The sequence below is a fragment of the Diachasmimorpha longicaudata genome, chromosome 7 (genome assembly GCF_034640455.1).
Source record: "Diachasmimorpha longicaudata isolate KC_UGA_2023 chromosome 7, iyDiaLong2, whole genome shotgun sequence".
NCBI lineage: Eukaryota > Metazoa > Arthropoda > Insecta > Hymenoptera > Braconidae > Diachasmimorpha > Diachasmimorpha longicaudata.
In genome coordinates, this window is record NC_087231.1 from 9,173,256 (window position 1) to 9,191,809 (window position 18,554).

Below are 18,554 nucleotides of genomic sequence, written 5' to 3' on the forward strand. Positions count from 1 at the left end.
CGAACTATTTTTCATAGTAAATATTGCTTGTGTGTAAAATATTAAATTTCTATCCACTACACAATTACACAGTTGTTGAAAGTACTTGAGGTTTCTCCCGGATTTCCTTCATTTCAATCACAACTTCGACGTTAAATAGATGAGAAAATAAATAAACTATAACATTATCGGTAAATCTGTTGCTGTTAGCAGTTATTTTTTAGGTGAAATATAAAAAACAAAGTGTGTATAGAACATTTACCATGGAATCCTTCGTTATTGAAGCCCATACTCCACTTGTTTTTCTTCTTCAATGCGCAAATGCCTTCGCATATCTAAACTCTTTCATCACGTATCACACATATTCTCTTCACCTTCGTTTTGACGTATCGAGACATAATACGTTTGACAATATATTACATCAAAAGCGACGATCGTTGCACTCGTTCCAGTAATTCACCCCAAATGTCTCTTTCCTCTACATTAATTCTAGCACATTACAGTAATTTCTTAATAATATCTCACTAGCGATAATTTTTGCACTCCAGAAACGACGAGTGATTGATCTTGGTATAGGTGTTGGCACGTGTCCTTTCACGACATTCCTCAACATTAAATCACTCTCTTCTTATTCACATTAAAACAGCGCTAACTACACAGTCTCAGTCTTGTCGTCTTATTTAAAATTCTCTTTATAAATTCTCGTTTCACCGACACCAAATGTCTTCAAACCATCACATTCACCGTGGAGTAAATATTGGCGCATGTTTATCAGATGATCCACGTTGAGATGAGAGTCATTGTGAGCAGCCACGATGCTACCCTTGATAATCTTATGGCAACCCCTGGAACAGAAGATTATTTTGAAATTTGTTTAATGAATTTAATGATTCGCATAAAATAGTTGGTTATTTATTAAAATGAGAAAGAAAAAATAAACCTCCGAAAATTCAAAATTATGTAGAGGAGCTATTGCTTGAAATTAGGCTGACTATTCTTGAAAATTTCTATGGAATTCTCCACTGGTCTTACCTCCATTCATTATCAATTGAAATTAGTATACAGACCCCCAGAATTACCTCTGAATATCTTGTTCCCAAGAATCCATTGAAATTTGACTTAAAGTTGACCTTTCAATTAATAGCAACCTACATTCAACCTGAAGTCCCTCCCGTTGAATCTCCTATTGCCTTTGACTTCAAATTCTATATGAAACTTGTTGTCAGTTCCAATAAAGCAAAGTTTGAAGTAAATTCACAAAAGCAAACTCAATTACCAAATTGAAGGCCCCTAACAATGATGTCTTCCTCAAATCTATCAAATATAAAGATAAAATTTTTAACGAATCAGCATAAATCCCTGTGCCACATTGTTCCCCTATATTTAAACTCAACGAGTAAAAGCTAAACGAGGTTACTCGATCACACGTACTCCCCTCACCATAATCCTTTAAAGTTTCTTTACCGCTCTTTTCTTGCCTTCACTCATCTCTAATTACGAATCAGAAACAACCGTTGGGGGCGTCCCCGCTCCAGCAATGCCCTCTCGTCTTTACCCTCACTCGTATATTCTACGAGTGAGTTGAGAGTAAAAAGGGGGAGAAAAATGAGAAGTGAGAGGAACAAGGGGGTGCCAACCCTCAGGCATCCCGCGGGACTTCCGTGCTGCCGCAACTTTTGTCTGTCCCCTCCTCCCCTCCCCCGCTCTACTGCCACCGCTCTTTTTATCTTGTGCTCGTGCTGCCTCAGTTATTCTTTTTTAAGTTTCTTCTCCCTTCATTCTTATTTTACCCCTTTTCCATACTCAACTCTCATTTTTTTTCATTCATCCTCCTCTGAGGGAGAATTTGAGGCACAATGCAATTCCAAACTCTTTCAAGAATTTCACTTCAATTAGATCATTTATGAGCGTGCATTCGCATCGACGGATTCATTATTATTCTATTGGGTAACTGTCGCTCATAATTAGCCTCATTTATCGGAATCTATGGGAGCGATGAAAGGTCTTCTTCGCACCTGACAAATTCAGTTTAAATGATTTATAAACTATCATTGGAATATAAGGGTGAGTAGGATTATCGAATCATCGAAATTCAATCGCGAATATTCCTCTCAAGTTTCCTCGCATATCAACGATCAAAGTTATTTATATAGAATAATTTATAGGGTCGTATGCTCCAAACGATTTCATGATAAATTTAATTGGAATTTTGAAGCTTGAAATTATTTCTCGATCTTCATGATTTTTCATATTGCACACTTTTATCACATGCAGGAACAATCCCCCATATTTATCTATGTTAATAATGCACGGTTGAAAATAGTCAGAGTTCCTGGGAAACAATAAGCGCACGGAGCACGCAGCCTATCCTGGTGGTTCGTGGTTATAAAAAGTGATACGAACAAAAATAGTCAGACGACAGTGGAAATCTTCGTTGCAGCATCAAGCCGGCATTTTCTACTCATCCCTTTCCCAAGGAATAGTACCTGAATTCAAGACAGACAACCACCACAAGCCCGGGGAAACTAGGGCTCGCGTGCATTCCACCATTATGGAAATTTTATTTCAAGCAAAATTGCGACAGTGAAGGGAGCGAGTATGACCAAGGAGCAAAATGTCCAATATCGTTCGATGCCTCCTGGGGATTTTCCCCAGTCTCCGGAGTGAGCGTTTCTAAGTAATTTACATCCTCGTCGAGGAGCGAACAAGTGAATTCGTTTTGAATGTAAAAAATCCAAGGTTTCTCCTTGGCCTGGAATTGGCCTTTAATACTTTGTTCCCTCAAAAGTTGTCAGGATTATGAATGCAATTGTCAGAGATTAGTGTGGCTCGGGGTTATTGATCCTCGAGTTTTATAACTCGTGGGTTACCAGGGGTTTTAAGATGTTTGCAGATGCAGATGAAACGCAGTGGAGAGGGCTGGGTATTCTCCAGAATTCCTCACCCACTCACTCGCTGTTTGCGGGGTGAATGGTTGGGGCTGCAAGTTTTCGAGGTAGACAGAGCAATGGAAACTTGAGGGTAGAAGTTGTCAGAAAGCCCGATTAAGCCACTGTGCATTCGTTTTCTTATGGGGCATTTGTACTCTTCTACCGGCAAACTCTCAACAGCGCTTTCTCACCTAAATTTCTCATCACGACTCGAGCATTTTGAATAAACTTTTGGCCGATGATCGGGATGGTGTGCTTCGGGTTATCAGGGAATTACTGGGGTACAAGTAGCGCTGGAATTACATAATTCAGGGGTTGAATGGTGTTTGCTCTTATTTTTATTGTGGAATGCGTAATGGTGGGGAGTAAATCTTACCATTATCAGACGCCCATTTGTAGTTGCCCTTTCTATCCACGTTGTCCGATTTGCGCTCTGATTTATCGATGTCGTTGAGATTTGACTGGGATTTACCTGCAAGTAGAAAATCAACTCGTGGTCAGACTGATTCCTTGCTTCGTATTTTTTAACCAACAGAATTTAATTAGCCCTTATTTAGCCGAGCAATGCTCATTCTAATATCGTTTCTGTTTACAACGTCAGATAATTTTCGTGTAGAGCCTTCGCTGCACAGTTAGGAAACTTTAATTACTCATATTATACCCTTAGAGACTAATTACAAATCAAGCGTCCGGACCATAAGGACGATGACAAAGGGCACTTAGGTGTACAACCACTAGAATCAGCCCTCGACCCACGATGTTTACGCCTCCCTTAATGTCGAGAGCCAACGAAGCAGTGCGACACCCCTCAAGGTAACTTGGATGCAAACTTGATGCAAACACAATTCTCTTAACCACTTCCAGTGGTCGGAGTAACAGCAAGAGGAAGGGAGATGTGGTACCTTAGCCAACAAGTAACTTCCTCATGGGTTCTGACGTCGTTTCGGAAATCCGACGATCTGCGAGGTTATTCAATATTCAGTTTTACCCGCGCAATCTTTCTAAACTCACGAAAATATTTTAAAACTCATCTCCGGTATTCCCGAAGAAGCCCACCGAGCTCGCCGAGGAAGCGGTTATCATTGAGGGAAGTTGAAGAAATTTGAATAGAATGAATTTTATCCTCTGGAGATGATGGACTAATGTTTACCGGAAATTACTCGAAATCTAATATTTAGTAGCATTTAGAGATGGCGAGGGAATATTTGCATTCCCTCATTTCAAACGAGATTTCCATATCTTAATGTAATGTTTAATTTTCCTCCCAAGTCTCTTGGTTTGAGTGATGGAAGAATACATTATCTCTGCACTTGTGGGGCAACCTGGCTATCATGAATTGATGAGCTAGTCCGGAGGAACATCTTCACTCGTGGATTTCCCGTCATCTTTGTTATTCATAAAGAATACCTGATGGTATTCAATACTGTATGAACGAGTCCCAAGTGTTTTTCTTCCAATAAGTCTTTCGAGGTGAAACATAGAGCCTACTCCAGTAATAATTTACTGGATTGGAAGGCAGTGCCGAATAAACAAAGTTAATAACATATGAATGAATTGAAAGTGTGCAGCTGTTCCCTGAACGATGGTTTTTCTGATGCTGACTAATAATTTCGTTCAGAATCATTCATCACGTGAGCACGCCAATGTTTTCAGGACAAAAAAATTCTTCAGCAGTAACTAATGCACCCAAACTCCCCCAAATGAAGATACATTCCCGAAAAAAAATTATTCCCAAGAAAAAAATCCCAACACCCACCCTCAGTGTCAAATACAATTCATTAGCTGCTTCATTACCCTCCGAAATTACCACTCCTGCATCATCATTATCATCATCAGCCTTCCCCCTTATATCTGTTGATTCAGCATTAGTCAACTCAACCCAATTTCCCTTACACCTATACAACCAGCCATTACCCTATCCAGTTGCTTGATTGCCGGTACATATCCTCTTACCACTCTCCTCCTCATCAGTAACATCACCCCCCATATCGCCCTCCGACCTCAAACACTTTTAGTCCACCCCTAAGCCACCAATATCCCAACTACTTTGACACCCCAACCCAACCCCTTGGAGCCCTTCATTCAGCCATCCACCACCAGAATTCGATTCACATGATTCAAGACGCTTGGGCTTTCGTCAACAATAGCTTCCCATTTTGGGTACGATAATTGGCGATCACGCACAAACACTTGAGTCCATGTAGCTGACCATAGTGTGTGTTGTTAGAGGCCCTCGAGTACCTCAGCACCCTCCTCCATCCCTTTTCCCTCCTGGTACCCTGTGTATACTGCGGAATGGGTTAACAGACGCATGCAAATTTTGGCCAAACATTATCCAGTGACAGTGGCAGTGTTATAAGCGCTCGCGCAATGCCCGCTGGCATATGTGTCATCGTGAAGCGCCTGTGTGAGAATGGATGCCTTACCAACCCAAGGAGAACTAGGGGAGTCACTCCCTAACCTCGATTATCCAGCATAAACCATTGTTGTTTCGATGGCATGGGGTTGACTTGTCTTGTCCAGGGGACACAGAATGCCTCAACCATCAATGCATCTCCTCACGTCGAGTAGTGAACTGTGCGATCTTATCAGATACTGGTTGCTGAGGGAGTGGAGAGTATCAGAGGTCGATCCAATCGGAATGCGGATGGAATTATTATTGAGGGCATCGGGGATCTTCACTCAGCTTCGAAGGGAGATTTCAATACTCCTGAGGCTTTCGCTGATCCGATTAATTGTTCTTGATGTTCGGTCCTCACGCTGCTGTGCACGGAAATATATTTTGGATGAAAATTTGACCTTCAGAGGGCGAAACGCGAGATGAGATGACAATCAACCCCTTTTTAGGTCAAGTTTCGTTGGAAAAATTAGACTTGGGAGGCTAATTTTTGAGATAAAAGTAAATTCCATTTCGTGTAGGACTATTCACAGTAGTCATTTGTATTATTAGAGCTGTTAAACGGACACTCACATTTTAATTAGTCTGTTTGATAAATAGAAATCCACAAAAATATATGGCGCACGCATTATGATGTTCATAATCAAATAAGAATTAACGATCCGCTGAATGTATTTGTACAGCCGTAATTTTCGGTGTTTGTTATTTTCCCGTTAACTCCCTCCATTCGCGAATGTGCGATTCCCAGGGCGAAACTGGCCATTCCCTATCAGTAATTAAAATCGCATTGGCCTTCGATACCCGATCGAACAGTTATTATTACCCTGTTACAAGCTGCACGGAATTACTATTGTGACTGCTAGATAACTATACTGTGAAGATCTCTGCATAATTTCGTGGTATTGAACGTTATTGTTAGGTATTACCATTCCTAATGAATGTACACTAACACCGCATCAGAGTTCAACAACAACAAATCCACTCAAGGATAATAATTACATAACGATCATAGTTAGAGATGTTTGGAGATACAAATGTCAATCGTAAGCACGACAATCAGTGTATAGACGCCTGACAGGAGCACCCCAACATGTGTCGTTTTCTCGTACCGTCGGAGAAGGTACCTTGTGTTTCACTGAGAGCGCTAACCTGAAAGTACGTTCAGTTGCGTCCTTAATCTCCGGTTGAGGTGGTTACATACCTTTACGGGAGTTTTAACAATGCTTAGAGCGCTGGATTATTCGCAGTGTAATTAGCATACCCCCACGGAATGATAATCGTCAGCTGAATGAACACTAAACGAAAGAGAGGAGACTCCAGGCGCTGCTGAGCTGAATGTTATGAAAAAAAAAAAATTTCGTTTCAGTGATGATCCGACAGCCGACAGAGTAGACGTCCTTGGGAAGAGAGGAGATCGTCAGGGATATGAGTGAGATAGCAAATGCTTTCTCCCTCAGCCGACAACATCCACGACAAAACTATGAGAGCTGCATCCCATCATAATCATCATCCCTCAACAATTCATTCGCCTAAATACCGTGCGTGTGTTGGATAATGTATACGCGAATAGCAAGCGCAGTTAGTCGTTTTGTGGGCAGCTCAAACGGGGGTGAATTTGAGGTTGAACAGAGCCGTGGAAATGCAGAGAGAGAAGGAGAATGGTAGATGGGGTTATGGGGGGAAATGGCACGAGGGAGCAAACATTAATGCCGCCCCGCAGACCGCAGATGTTGCGCCAATTACAAACCTCACCTCGGTCTCCATCCTCCCCCTCCCCCCCACCCCTCCCCGCCGACTTCTGCCAGGAAAGGAAGGAGCGTCCCGTAGAGTGAAAGCCATTTCTCCAACGGATACCGAGTTGCACCAAGATTCTACGTCGTCGTAGTAGTTCGCAAGAGCAATTCAACCCTTTCCCCTGTCTCCCCAGCAAGCCAGAGCATCCATCGCTCTCCCTTGTACCTTGGTGTTGTCTTCGTACTCAACCATGTTCACCTTCTTATATATCTTCTTGGGTAAGGAATATTGGTACACGTGTTCGGGTTATAAAGAATTACTTCAAAGAGATGGGGGAAGTGGATAAAAAAGTTTTGACGGTGGGGGTAAATTCAGGAATATTAATAGGTTTTCACTTTGACGTTTAAACTTTTTTGTTGTTATTCAAGTTGGGAGGGGGGTGGACGTTGACGATGGAGGGGAATTAAAATTTCAAGTTTTTACATTTTCCGGGAGTAATGAAAATTAGGGGAATCCATAAATTTTTTTACGAGTCATTATGGAATTATTGTAGCTCGTTAATGAGGCAGTTTAGGAGGAATTATCAAGGGAGTTTGTTCGTGATAAATTTTACCAGCTGGACATTTTTCTGGAGAGTTATTAATTTCTGGAAGGGGATTAGTTAATCGGTTTCACTTCATTACAAGGCTCGGCAATTAATTCTTCAATTCTTGAATTCCTTCTTCACATCCCTCATTGTCCGACGAATACATTTAACCATTTCAGCCCTTGGCAACAACCCAGTAAATTAAATAAAATGAAAAAATCATTCGATAACTGATACCAATCAATCACGAAACTATGTACACATAGAAAAAGGAAGTGGAGAACCCCGTTCAACCCCACAACACCACAAGTCCACGAGCACCACAGGCTCCACAACCCCCACAGACTGTTAGCAAATACACACCGAGGGTAGGGGACAATGTCGGACTACGTGTGTAGACACAGTGTCTGAGTGTATGTACGCCCTGGATGCTGATATTATTCTTGGGCCTTCCTCGGGGTTGGAGCATTATTAGTTCTGGCGTGTTAGCATACATGAAATATTGATGTTACACCCCCCTCCACCCACAGCAGCATGGCTTGGGCTCTACACCCCCTGCCTTTTCACAGCGGTTGTACTCTTCCTTCACCTCTTCCGCCAAACCCACCCCATGATCCTCCCCTCTCCCCCCTCCGCGTCCCACTCAAGCTCCCATCCACTTGCCCTCTGTACTTTGAGCTCAACTTTCTTGTGTCGTTTAAGGTTGGTGTGCCCCGATTGCCGCAAAGCCACATGGCGAACCCTGTGCTTGTCATTATACTACACCAGATTCCCCAGAATATGGAAACTTCCGGGTAGCAGTTAAGCATTGTTCGACGCCCGTCTACCCGGCCCCAGAGTCTTTTCTTGATAAAAAAAATTTACAAAATAAACTAGAAGATGGCAAATGCTATTCTTACCTTTCTTCGATGTTTTTCCATTATGAAAAGTCAGTGAACTCGGGTTGCCATCTATCGAATTGTTCATCTCTGCCAGTACGTCCCAGCCTGATGGGGAAAACAAAACGAAGAGGGGGAAAAATATGAGACGAGAAATAAAATATTACTTTTAATAACATCTAGGAGATTTCTCTGAGCTGGTTTATATCTTTTACTTCCACCTCACTCACCTTTTCTAAATGGCTCTGTGGTCAGTGGACCGGGGCTTGTGCTCGGTGGTGTAGACACTGCAACAAGAGAAAATAAAAATACTCTCAGGCATGTTTTATTTTTTAAATTAAGTTTCTGCGTTGTTGTTACATGTGCTGAGTGATCTAGGGGAGGTGAGAGTGTCTGATTGAGGTGTAAGGCGGATGGTGAAGTATATGGTATAAGTGCAAGTGCAGTGGGGTAGTTTGGGTTAGCCGTTATGGATTGCGCCACCTGTTACCAACTTTGCCCGGTGGAATGTATTAGGCAGTAGCCAACGGGAAGTAGATACAACCAGGAGGGGGTCCTGGCTAAACTACTAGATCATATTTTATACCATACGATACCATAGACCGAGGTATGAACGATAGTGAGTGGGTAGAATGGGTTAGGTCGGGTTTTTCTGGTAGTTCTTGGGAATAATTATTTCTAATTTTATCATTCGTCCTTTCACTGATCCTTAGACTGTCTCTTGCATGACAAAATACTTGTCATATGCTTTCACCTGCTATTTCTCTTGCTGTGGGGCTTTGAATTTTCAACGAGTCTCGGGGCGGGTTTAACGAGCCATGCATGTGATCGACGGCCGGGGAAGGGGGAGAAAAAATTGAACGAATTGGTGGGATGAAAGAAATTGGATTCGGAAGGTTGGAGGGAATACGTTGCATTAAATCACGATTAATCATTGGATGTTTCCTGAGTGATACTGGCTAGGGGGTGCGAGGGGGTATGTAAACAAGTTTGTTAGCTTCTGGGAAATCGATGGGGGAATTTCGTTTCAAAGTAGTGGGAAATTCTCCATGTCGGGGTTTAATACGTATCAGAGTAATTAACACAAATGAAATGGTTATTTGCGATGTTTTATTCTTTGAAATGTTTGAGGCGACGTGAGGATGGAATAACGAATTGCTGGAATTGAGTCTTTGAAATGTTATTTGCTTATGGTATTTATAATCAGTGATGGCGCTGACCCAGAGGTGAATTTCAACCGAGTATAAATATTACGTTAATGAATATCATTGACACTTACTTATGACGAAATAGAAATTTTATTCTGCAGATGCTGAAGTGCACCGGAGCGTTGATAGATTGATTAATTCTTTTGAGTGATTAAAAGTGGGTGAATGAATATTTAATGGGCCATTTAATAGGATAAAGTCCAGGGACTTCCCGAGAATTCGTTGAAGTAAAACCTTTGAAATGAAGTTTTTCAGGTTTACTGAAGATTAAATAATGATGCACAGCGTTGGGACTTCACCGAGTATGCCTGGGCGTTTTAATGGGTTGCCTTCTTTGTGAGTAATCAAGGGAATACAGAAGTGGCAAAAAATATGACAACGTCGGGAATTTTTTTTTCTACCGCGCCTTTAACTCTGTGATAAGAATTTTCCTTTAATTCTTCAAAGTTTCATAGTGTGAGTACAAAGTCAATTTTTTTTCTCCTAGAGTGGGACTTTGGTAGATGTAATCCAGAGTAGAGTGAAATGGAATCAAGCTAATCAGCTATGCCACAGGCAGTAATATAAACAGAGCTTACCGGTGTGAAAATTGATTTATCATTTTTGCGGAGTTCCAACGTTGGACAGATGTTGAAGGATGAGGTGGAGTGATGGAATGAAGTGATGGGGATCGGGGTGGTACGGGAGAGGGACGGGTGTAGGAGGAAATGGAGAACTGTGAGGAGGTAGAGTGAACTAGAGAGTGGGGAAAAAGGGGGTGAAAAAAGGGCAGAGGGACAGGCGGCGAGACGAGTTGCCATCCTGTTCGTTTGGGACTGAGTGGCAGGGCAGACAGGGAGAGAGAGAGAGAGAGTTGGGGGGCGACTTTTCACTTTTGATTTATCACGCTAACTTTTATTTCTCCCTGGGATATATTAAAACCCGTTGTTCCGGCCATTTAACTTTACTTTCTCGTTGTTCTGATTGATGATTGGCTTGCACGCGTATCCACCATATGAAGCTGGATCTCTTTTTTGCAAACACTTTTGAAAAATACTTTCAGTTGTTAAAAGTCCGGTAGATATTGAGATGAATGGAAACTCCGATACTTATTTCATTTTATTTCTATATTTATTTCATTGATCGAGCTATGGTTACGGGGTTTCTCCAAATAAATCAGGGACTCAATCAATATAATAATCAAAATTACATCTCCAAACACAATTTATATTGGGTTTATCTCTCCGGGCACAGAAATTCCTTCTATCAATGTCGATTATGAAACAGTAGAGGTTCATTGAATCTCCAGAAGCTTAAAAATCAAATTTCGGAAATTCTGAAAGTTTAACGAGATCAAATCTCTGAAGTACTGGCATGGAATTATTTATGCAGCACTGGCAGACATGGTCTGTGATTCGAGTGACAGAGGACTCTTTTACATATTTATGACGAACTGAAACTGCTTATTCGATAAATTCTTTGACCGATTGACCTGAAATGTCGACAAAAAAATTCTGGTGCTAACAACTGGTGAGAACCACTTTTTTTTTTTAAATCACCGTTATTTTCTCCTGAAATTTCCGCCAATCGGTTTTGCACTACACAACGCAGGTGTCCCCATCACTGCTCCTAATTCGACTGTATTTACAATGACACACCGGCAGGCAAAGCCAAAGGCATTCAGCCATCGGAGTAGTATCAACGTGTGATTGAAGTCACAGGTGTTCTCTCTTCGGAAATAACCCAGAGCGTTAAGCAATTTTTCCTCTCGGAATTAAGTCTCGCGAGGCTGTTCGACTCGATGAATATATCGTACCTCATCTTGAGTCTCATTGGGAGTCAGTAATTGATCGGGGCTGCCATTCTCTCTTGGATTCCCTTGAGGCTCTTGGACAAAGCGAAGTAGATGAAAAACAGCGGAACTCCCCCTCCCTCTCTCGTCTTCTTGTTCTTTGCCTCAAAAATATTTGAATATAAATATGAGTTCTACGTTTTCGAGAGCCCCCGATAATGAATGGTTAGTTACAAGAATGAAGATACTCTGCTGGCAGAGAGGTCCAGGGGGGAAAAATGAGGGGAATAATGCTGTGACCCTTTCAGTGCTGGGAAAGAATGGTTCGCTGACGTTCTGTAAGATTGATTGGAGGCGCAGGGCGGAAAATTAACGGTCTAGCTTGGGTGGAACGTGTATTCCACGTAGCGGAATATGCATGAAGAAACGGCCGAGAGGGACAGGGAAAAATAGAGCGCGGAAGGTGCGACAATAGTTGCATACTGATTTCTGCATAAAACCCTTGTTGCATGCTGAAGGCTTCAGGGAGTCCTTCCATATCATCATTTATTAGAGGCCGTAAGGTCAGGGCTCATCTCCAGACTAGATTTCGAGAAGGTGAGCAGCTTTGTTCAGAGAAAATTTAAGCGGATTGCAATTCGTGAATAATTACTGAAACCAGCTTTATGAGGAGGATATGAAGGGCACATTGACATCGGTCAGACAGGGCTAATGCACTAATAGAATGATTAATTCATTCTCCGGGAAATTCGTTAGTTATTAATGAATGGGCGAGTTGAAAGGAGAATGTCGATTCAGCATTTTTTCCCATTTACTCAAATCCGATGCAGCAGTAATAACGTCAAAACGAATTCGTTGATTATTTCACCACCACAGTATCCAGCCACAAAATTATTCCAATCAGTCATCCAAAAGTTCATCCACCGGAAACAAAAAAAAAAGTGCACAAATGCCGTTGACCCAGTGAATAGGAACACATTTGCAACCGAATATAACGCGATTACACGCGGCGACGCATCGCCCAACACCGGATTATTCCACAAGGCCAAGTTTTCCCGGGGGAAAAAAAAAAACTAACCGAGCGCCATTCATCGCAATATTTTCCCCCGAAAAAAATTCCAGGAAAAAATTCACCCACTCCTTCCACGATGAGCCTTTTTTCAATCAAATTGATCGGTTCAACGCGAGATCCGATTCCGCAGATTTCACTCGGTTTATCGAATTAAATTGAAAATGTACTCGCATACACCGGGCGGTATGAGCTTCGGACGGAAGAGCTAGACTTGGGGAGGTGGAGGAGGTAGATCCAACATAATTCATTCCGGTTCAATCAATTACGCTGGGTCCTGTGGAGCCGCTTAATAAGCAACATCGCCCTGGCTAGCCGGTTGCCGCCAATGTTGCCCACAATTATCGAGTTTGGGGCAACCATCCACGATACGTTAACTGTATATTGATGCAGCGGGCTATATAGACGCGATGACGAGATACTTGGTTCAATGGATATACGCACGGCGCCCTGGCTCCGACGTAATAAACTATCGATGGACTGACGACTACGTGTTTACAGCATAGTGTGACTATAGTAGCTCTCAATAGTAATTCAGTCGTTCGGATGCTGACGAAATTGCCTAGTCCGGATATAGATCATCATTCAACACAGATACGAATTTATTTAACGAGGAAAATCACAGCATCGAATTCCCGCAATATTAGATGATTAAAGCAAAATTAAGTGTAATTAATCGAACGAATTGATTGAAAATTCAAATGGCCTGGAATATAGGTATCTCAATCCTGTTAAATAAAATACCCCAAATTTTGAAGTATCGAAATTGCTTCCCCTCAAATCAGCTTCAATGTCGCCGAATGAATGAGAAACTGTTGAGCCATTTGACTCCAATCTCGTACCGCTCTCCAATTTTGTTCCTTTTTTCAGTCTCTTTCGGATAGTTCTCCAGTCTTTTTTCGATTTCTGAGTGTCGCAGGCCTTTAATCGCCTACGTGACCAATTAACGTTCGATTGACTGGATTGAGGAGGGAAAGAGTGGAGAGTTCAAACGTTGAGGTTTAACCCCACTCCCATCCCCCACAGTTTCCAACACTCCAGAGATCGCCAGAAATTCGGTTTTGAAATTTTCTTCAGTGTTGATATGTTACGAACGTTTGAGGAAAGTGGAATGAATTGAGAGCTCGTCGTTCAACATCAAAAATGAGAAGCTACATAAAGGAAGGGAATTCGTGCGGCGCGGGCCGACGTCGCACACCAGCTTCAAAAGAGGAACTCCACTTCTTTGGTTAGACGAGTCGCTTGTATAATTCATGGGAGCACCCTTGATCTCTGAGCCTCCCCCACACCCCCCACTCGTTTCTCTCCTTCATCTGTTTCTTTCGACGTTCCGCCTGCTGCCTCACTCTGAGGAGTGTCCTCACCCCTCCTGGGGGAGCTTCACAACCCTCCCGGCATCTCAATGCTGACCGACCTCCAGATTAGCCCCGGGAAATTGCCAAACTTCTCCGGCCTCACCTAACCCTCGTACGAACAGTATTAGAGAAAAGTTGAGCTCAGAAAGTCGTTCCTCAAGAGAACCAGAGTTCACGCGGATTCTTCACGTATTGTATTATCGGAATGGCTAGGGGAGGGAGTCAATTGTCTCATTAATTAATGAGGCGTAGCATGCACGGAAAGAATGACAATGACTGATTCAATTTATGATTCTTTTGCTAACTGGTCGTACGTTATTTTAGCAGAAGTGGCGTGAAATATATGATGTGATGATTAAATTTTATTCTGAGGTAAGGGGATGTTGTCTGAATGGAGGAGGGTTGGGGTTGAAGAAACGATGGTCCGTGGTGCACTTTTACAGAAGGGTTGGATAATTTTTATCGGAAAATTTTCTTCGTGGACTTTGAGGGCGTGGAAAAGATAAAGTAGTAATCCGGTTGATCTAAATTGTTTATTTGCTTTAAAATATGTAATTATATTTCAACACCTTGTCCATTTTTCATCTCGATCGAGTAGAGCCATTAATAAGGACTGATTACAATGTGACAATGGAGAACGGATGAGAATTTCATGTAAATATGAAAAAAATGTAACTTGAATCCAACAATTTTTCCTTCTCATCCTGCGTTGCAATGAACTATCATTCACTCACACTTCTCTTTTTCCGCGATATTTCAAGGGAAGAGTCATGGAGTCGACGTGCTAACATTCACCAGTGTCTGACTAGGCGGACGGGGGAAAAAAGAATACGAGACAGTGAGAATCGAAAATTAATGAAACATTGATCACGGAAAGCTCAGGAGAAAATGTAAAAATATCTTTGCCTAGGCGAACACTGAAAAGAATTCCTTACAACTAATTTCTTCGAGGAATTCGTGTGTTCAAAATTAATACTTCGAGAAAGGGTATCAATCCTTGGCCGAAGTAATTTTTTTCTCAGTGGTAAAGCACAACAATTTATGTTATGTCCTTCTGAATATTTTTTGCACATGAAAAATCCGGCAATCTCCTCAGTACTATAACAGAATTACAGAATGCAGCACTGAGCATGTTGATCAATGGAAATGCATCGACATGTAACGACCCGTATGTAACACCATTGTACCGAAGTTAACGGGACAGGTGTTATTTCCAACATGATGTTATTTTGATAACTCGAACATTTCCACCACACTGCTGTTGTACATGGAGCATTAAATGGTTGAATGTAGATGGTTGTCGTAACTCAACAACGTGTGGTCATATTCATGTTTGCTGCCGGGGTTCACGAAATTTCAAACTCACGAAAATTGTTTCCTCGATGTCAACGGGAGTTTACAACATTGGTTAATGAAAATGTTTCGACTGCTATTCATACCATAAAATGGTAGTAATGTCTCTGGGAATACTGATTATTTTTTCATCACGATACGGGGTAAAATCATTTCTCTGCAGAATTTACCCTGAAATCGGACTAAAATCTGCGGAACTGCGGGCGCTGGTGGAAGAGTTGGCCAGACGTAAGTTTAGTGTGCGAAACGTTGTGAATTTCATTCCCGGTGGAACTGAATTTTTCAACAGAAGGCCCTGGTGAGCCAGAGGTTGCTGATAGAGTAACCTGTGCGCCTCTATATGTTTCTTGGTGTTTCCTGTGGTAGCCCTATATTACATAAAACTGCAACAGCTTTTTTTATGTAACTGCATGTAAAAATTGATGCAATTATTCGGTGGAAATAAAACGCCTCAACTGAAGTTATCACCAGCACGGAAAATCCCTAGCCTGTTGTTCTCCGGGAAAATAAAAATTATTTGACAATATAATTATCTTGAAATGTCATCAAGTAATTCTCCACTTCCAGTGGACTATTAACTGTCGCGAAATTCGCAAGTGCAATTAGCGTGTACATGAGGATGACATTTTGTGGTTTCAGAAGAGGAAAAAGTTCTTACGAGTTAATGAATAAGTTTGCTGGTTACGAGCCAGCCACCGTCAGATGAAATGGCGAGGCATTAAAACAAGAGGGGTGAGAGGTTTTTAAAGATTTTAGCAAAATGAAGAAAGCATTATTCTCGTCTCTCGAGGGGACTACACTGGTCATTATCCAGCTATGACATTTACAGGTAAACGCATCGAGAGAGCATGTTTCAACTCTCCTGACTTCGTCGCATAATTTTTTTTTTTATCCTCGACTTTTTAAGGCTCTGAACGAGCTTTTATTCTGCTCCTTGTCACATGCAACGAGATTCACATGAAGCCGTTGGGCAGGAAGTGAGGGAGAGACTCTGAGAAAATTTAAACAGCTTCCCTCAGATTTTCACACAACTTTTACCCCTCGGGAATGTGCACTGCAAAGTTTCTTATTTTTACTCTTTACCTGTCACTTTCCATAATCATCTTTTTCGGTGAGAATAGGCAGACTGGAAGAATCAAGACATGTACTTTGTCATCCTCATTATGTCTGTCAAGTTATGAAAACTCGCTTGATCAATTCATATTTAAAGAGAGTGTCGCTGCAAGAAGCTTGCGAAGCTCACAAGACTTGTGATGTAATATTCAGAAGTTCCAACACGGACAGTGAACCATAAAACTGGATTTTTTAAATTCTTGGAAACGTGACTTTTCGGACGTTTGCTTCTTTAATTAGAAATCCCAGAAACTGTTAATGTCTGGAATCGTTTCAAAACAGGAAATAGTTTTGAAGCTAGATAAGCGATCAGAATAGGAGATGAAGAGTGGAGCCAGTGTTGTCCCGTCAGTCACATTAATGATAAATTCATATCTTTCCCCAATCCGCCATCTCATTCTTTCTCAATCCCTCTGCCTCCGTTGGGAACTCGGGGAGCAGGAGACAAGCGGGTTTAACGCTCTTTTCCCTCTTCCCACAGTTGAACTACAAATCTCTTTTTTATGCTTCTCAATAAAACTTGTCTGGCATATCTCTGGATTCTACCACTTAATTTTGAGGGTGACTCTGTTATTTCGGATGGCAATCAACTCTTAACCCCTCAAGGATTGTCCCTTTCTTGTTACCCAACGTAATGTACGCAAACTGTGACTCGAATTCGATTATTGTTAGTGAAAAGAAAATTATCATACACGAAGAGCAATTTTTAGTGTAAATTATCCCATCGTTCCATAAATTCTAATTTTATCTGGAGTACGGAATTATTTTCCGACCGTTATATTATTCCAGAGGGGGAGCGGCAAACCAGGTTAACTCAATTTTGACTTTCGGCCAGTTTTTGACGAATATGTGGAAGTCTTAAAGAGGTAAAAAAAACTTTTGCCGTAACCTACCTTCTTTGTAGAGTTATAAAAAGGTTCATAAAAAAATTTGCTATCTCTTAGATACTGAGATATTCATCAAAGATGAGCCTTAACTCCAAATGGACTTAACGCGGTTTATAGTCTCGTGACTGATTTGATTTGAAGTCCATTAAATTATAATAAATCAAATTTCCTCTCATTTTGTGCTGTACTATTTGCATCCCCTTTTTCTCATCATTGAATGCAAGTGCATAGGGGTAAGTAATTACTTAAAAATCGATTGTCATCTTGAATTACAACTGCGCGAGGAATTCACATCGGTATATATTTACTATTGGATTGTGCTCTCACGCATGCCCTTTCAAGAATCTCAGAGTGTCGAGCGGTGACCGAGGAATAATAATTACAAATTTCCGTGACAACGTGGTTTTATGACATGACATTACATCTGGAGTGTTGTAGAGAACAACGCCAGGAACTCAACACGACTTTTCACTCCCTGCATCGTATAAACACTATATGTCTGCACCGTTTGTCGCCTCCTCTGCAGTACCTACGTCCCACCCTTCCGGAGCCACCCGTGCCCATTCCACGTCCTTTTTATTGAGCATTCCAGAGATGCATTAAGTGGTAAACAAAAGCATTGTCTTTCCGTGTCATAAAAATATTCATTAATCCAATAACATAAAAAGGAAAAATGTGAAAAGTAGTTGATTGGATTATCTAAAGATTAAACAGTTGAAATAGTTATTTAATTGTCTGCGCAACACTAAAATTCTCCCGGCGTTGAAAAAAATGTTTTCAAACCAAAAAATCGTTTTTTACTGATTGTAAAATTACGTAGCGTAAAAAAGCCGACCAAATCTGCACATAAAGAGACCCTTTTACCGGTTATCGAATTTTCCCTTGAGTTTCGCAGCAGTTAATTTCATGTGCGATACTTCGATCGTTAAAAGACCGCAGGATCGAATGATCCTCGTACTTCGAGACCTCGTTTCAATGGCGCACTAATGTAAGTAGAGCCAGTAACAAAGGAAGAAGTTAATACCGATTCCATTTCTTTTGCTCGCAGCCTTTCATCGCTGCTGCGGCTTTTATGCTAAATGTTTCCACTCATTGAAATATCTCGAATGCGGGAAACCGATGCAGGCTAATGGAGAAGCCCCCGCACGACGTATTAATGCATTTAACTTCTCAGCAAAATCCTCCAGACCATGTGCATACGATAACACCCATTTTGTCCTTTTCTAGTAGTACAAGGAGATGATACCGGAACGATTCGTCGAGTATTTCCAGCGGCTATTTTTCTTTTCTTTG

At 41.5% G+C, this 18,554-nt stretch overlaps 1 protein-coding gene across 2 annotated transcripts in view; it reads right to left on the minus strand.

Moving 5' to 3' along the window:
• LOC135164695 (protein CEPU-1-like) overlaps positions 1 to 18,554 on the minus strand; it is an 81,755-nt gene continuing 63,201 nt past the window's right edge. Inside the window, exons 8-12 of one of the 2 annotated variants that reach the window (XR_010299379.1) lie at positions 8,736 to 8,792; positions 8,527 to 8,613; positions 3,286 to 3,381; positions 3,101 to 3,202; positions 1 to 824 (exon numbers count right to left, since the gene is read on the minus strand). Coding sequence is in view for 1 of the 2 variants with exons in the window: in XM_064125290.1 (XP_063981360.1) it covers positions 751 to 824; positions 3,286 to 3,381; positions 8,527 to 8,613; positions 8,736 to 8,792 (314 nt within the window). In the remaining variant the exon portion in view is untranslated. The remainder of the gene's footprint in view (positions 825 to 3,100; positions 3,203 to 3,285; positions 3,382 to 8,526; positions 8,614 to 8,735; positions 8,793 to 18,554) is intronic. The other variant, XM_064125290.1, reaches the window with a different exon arrangement.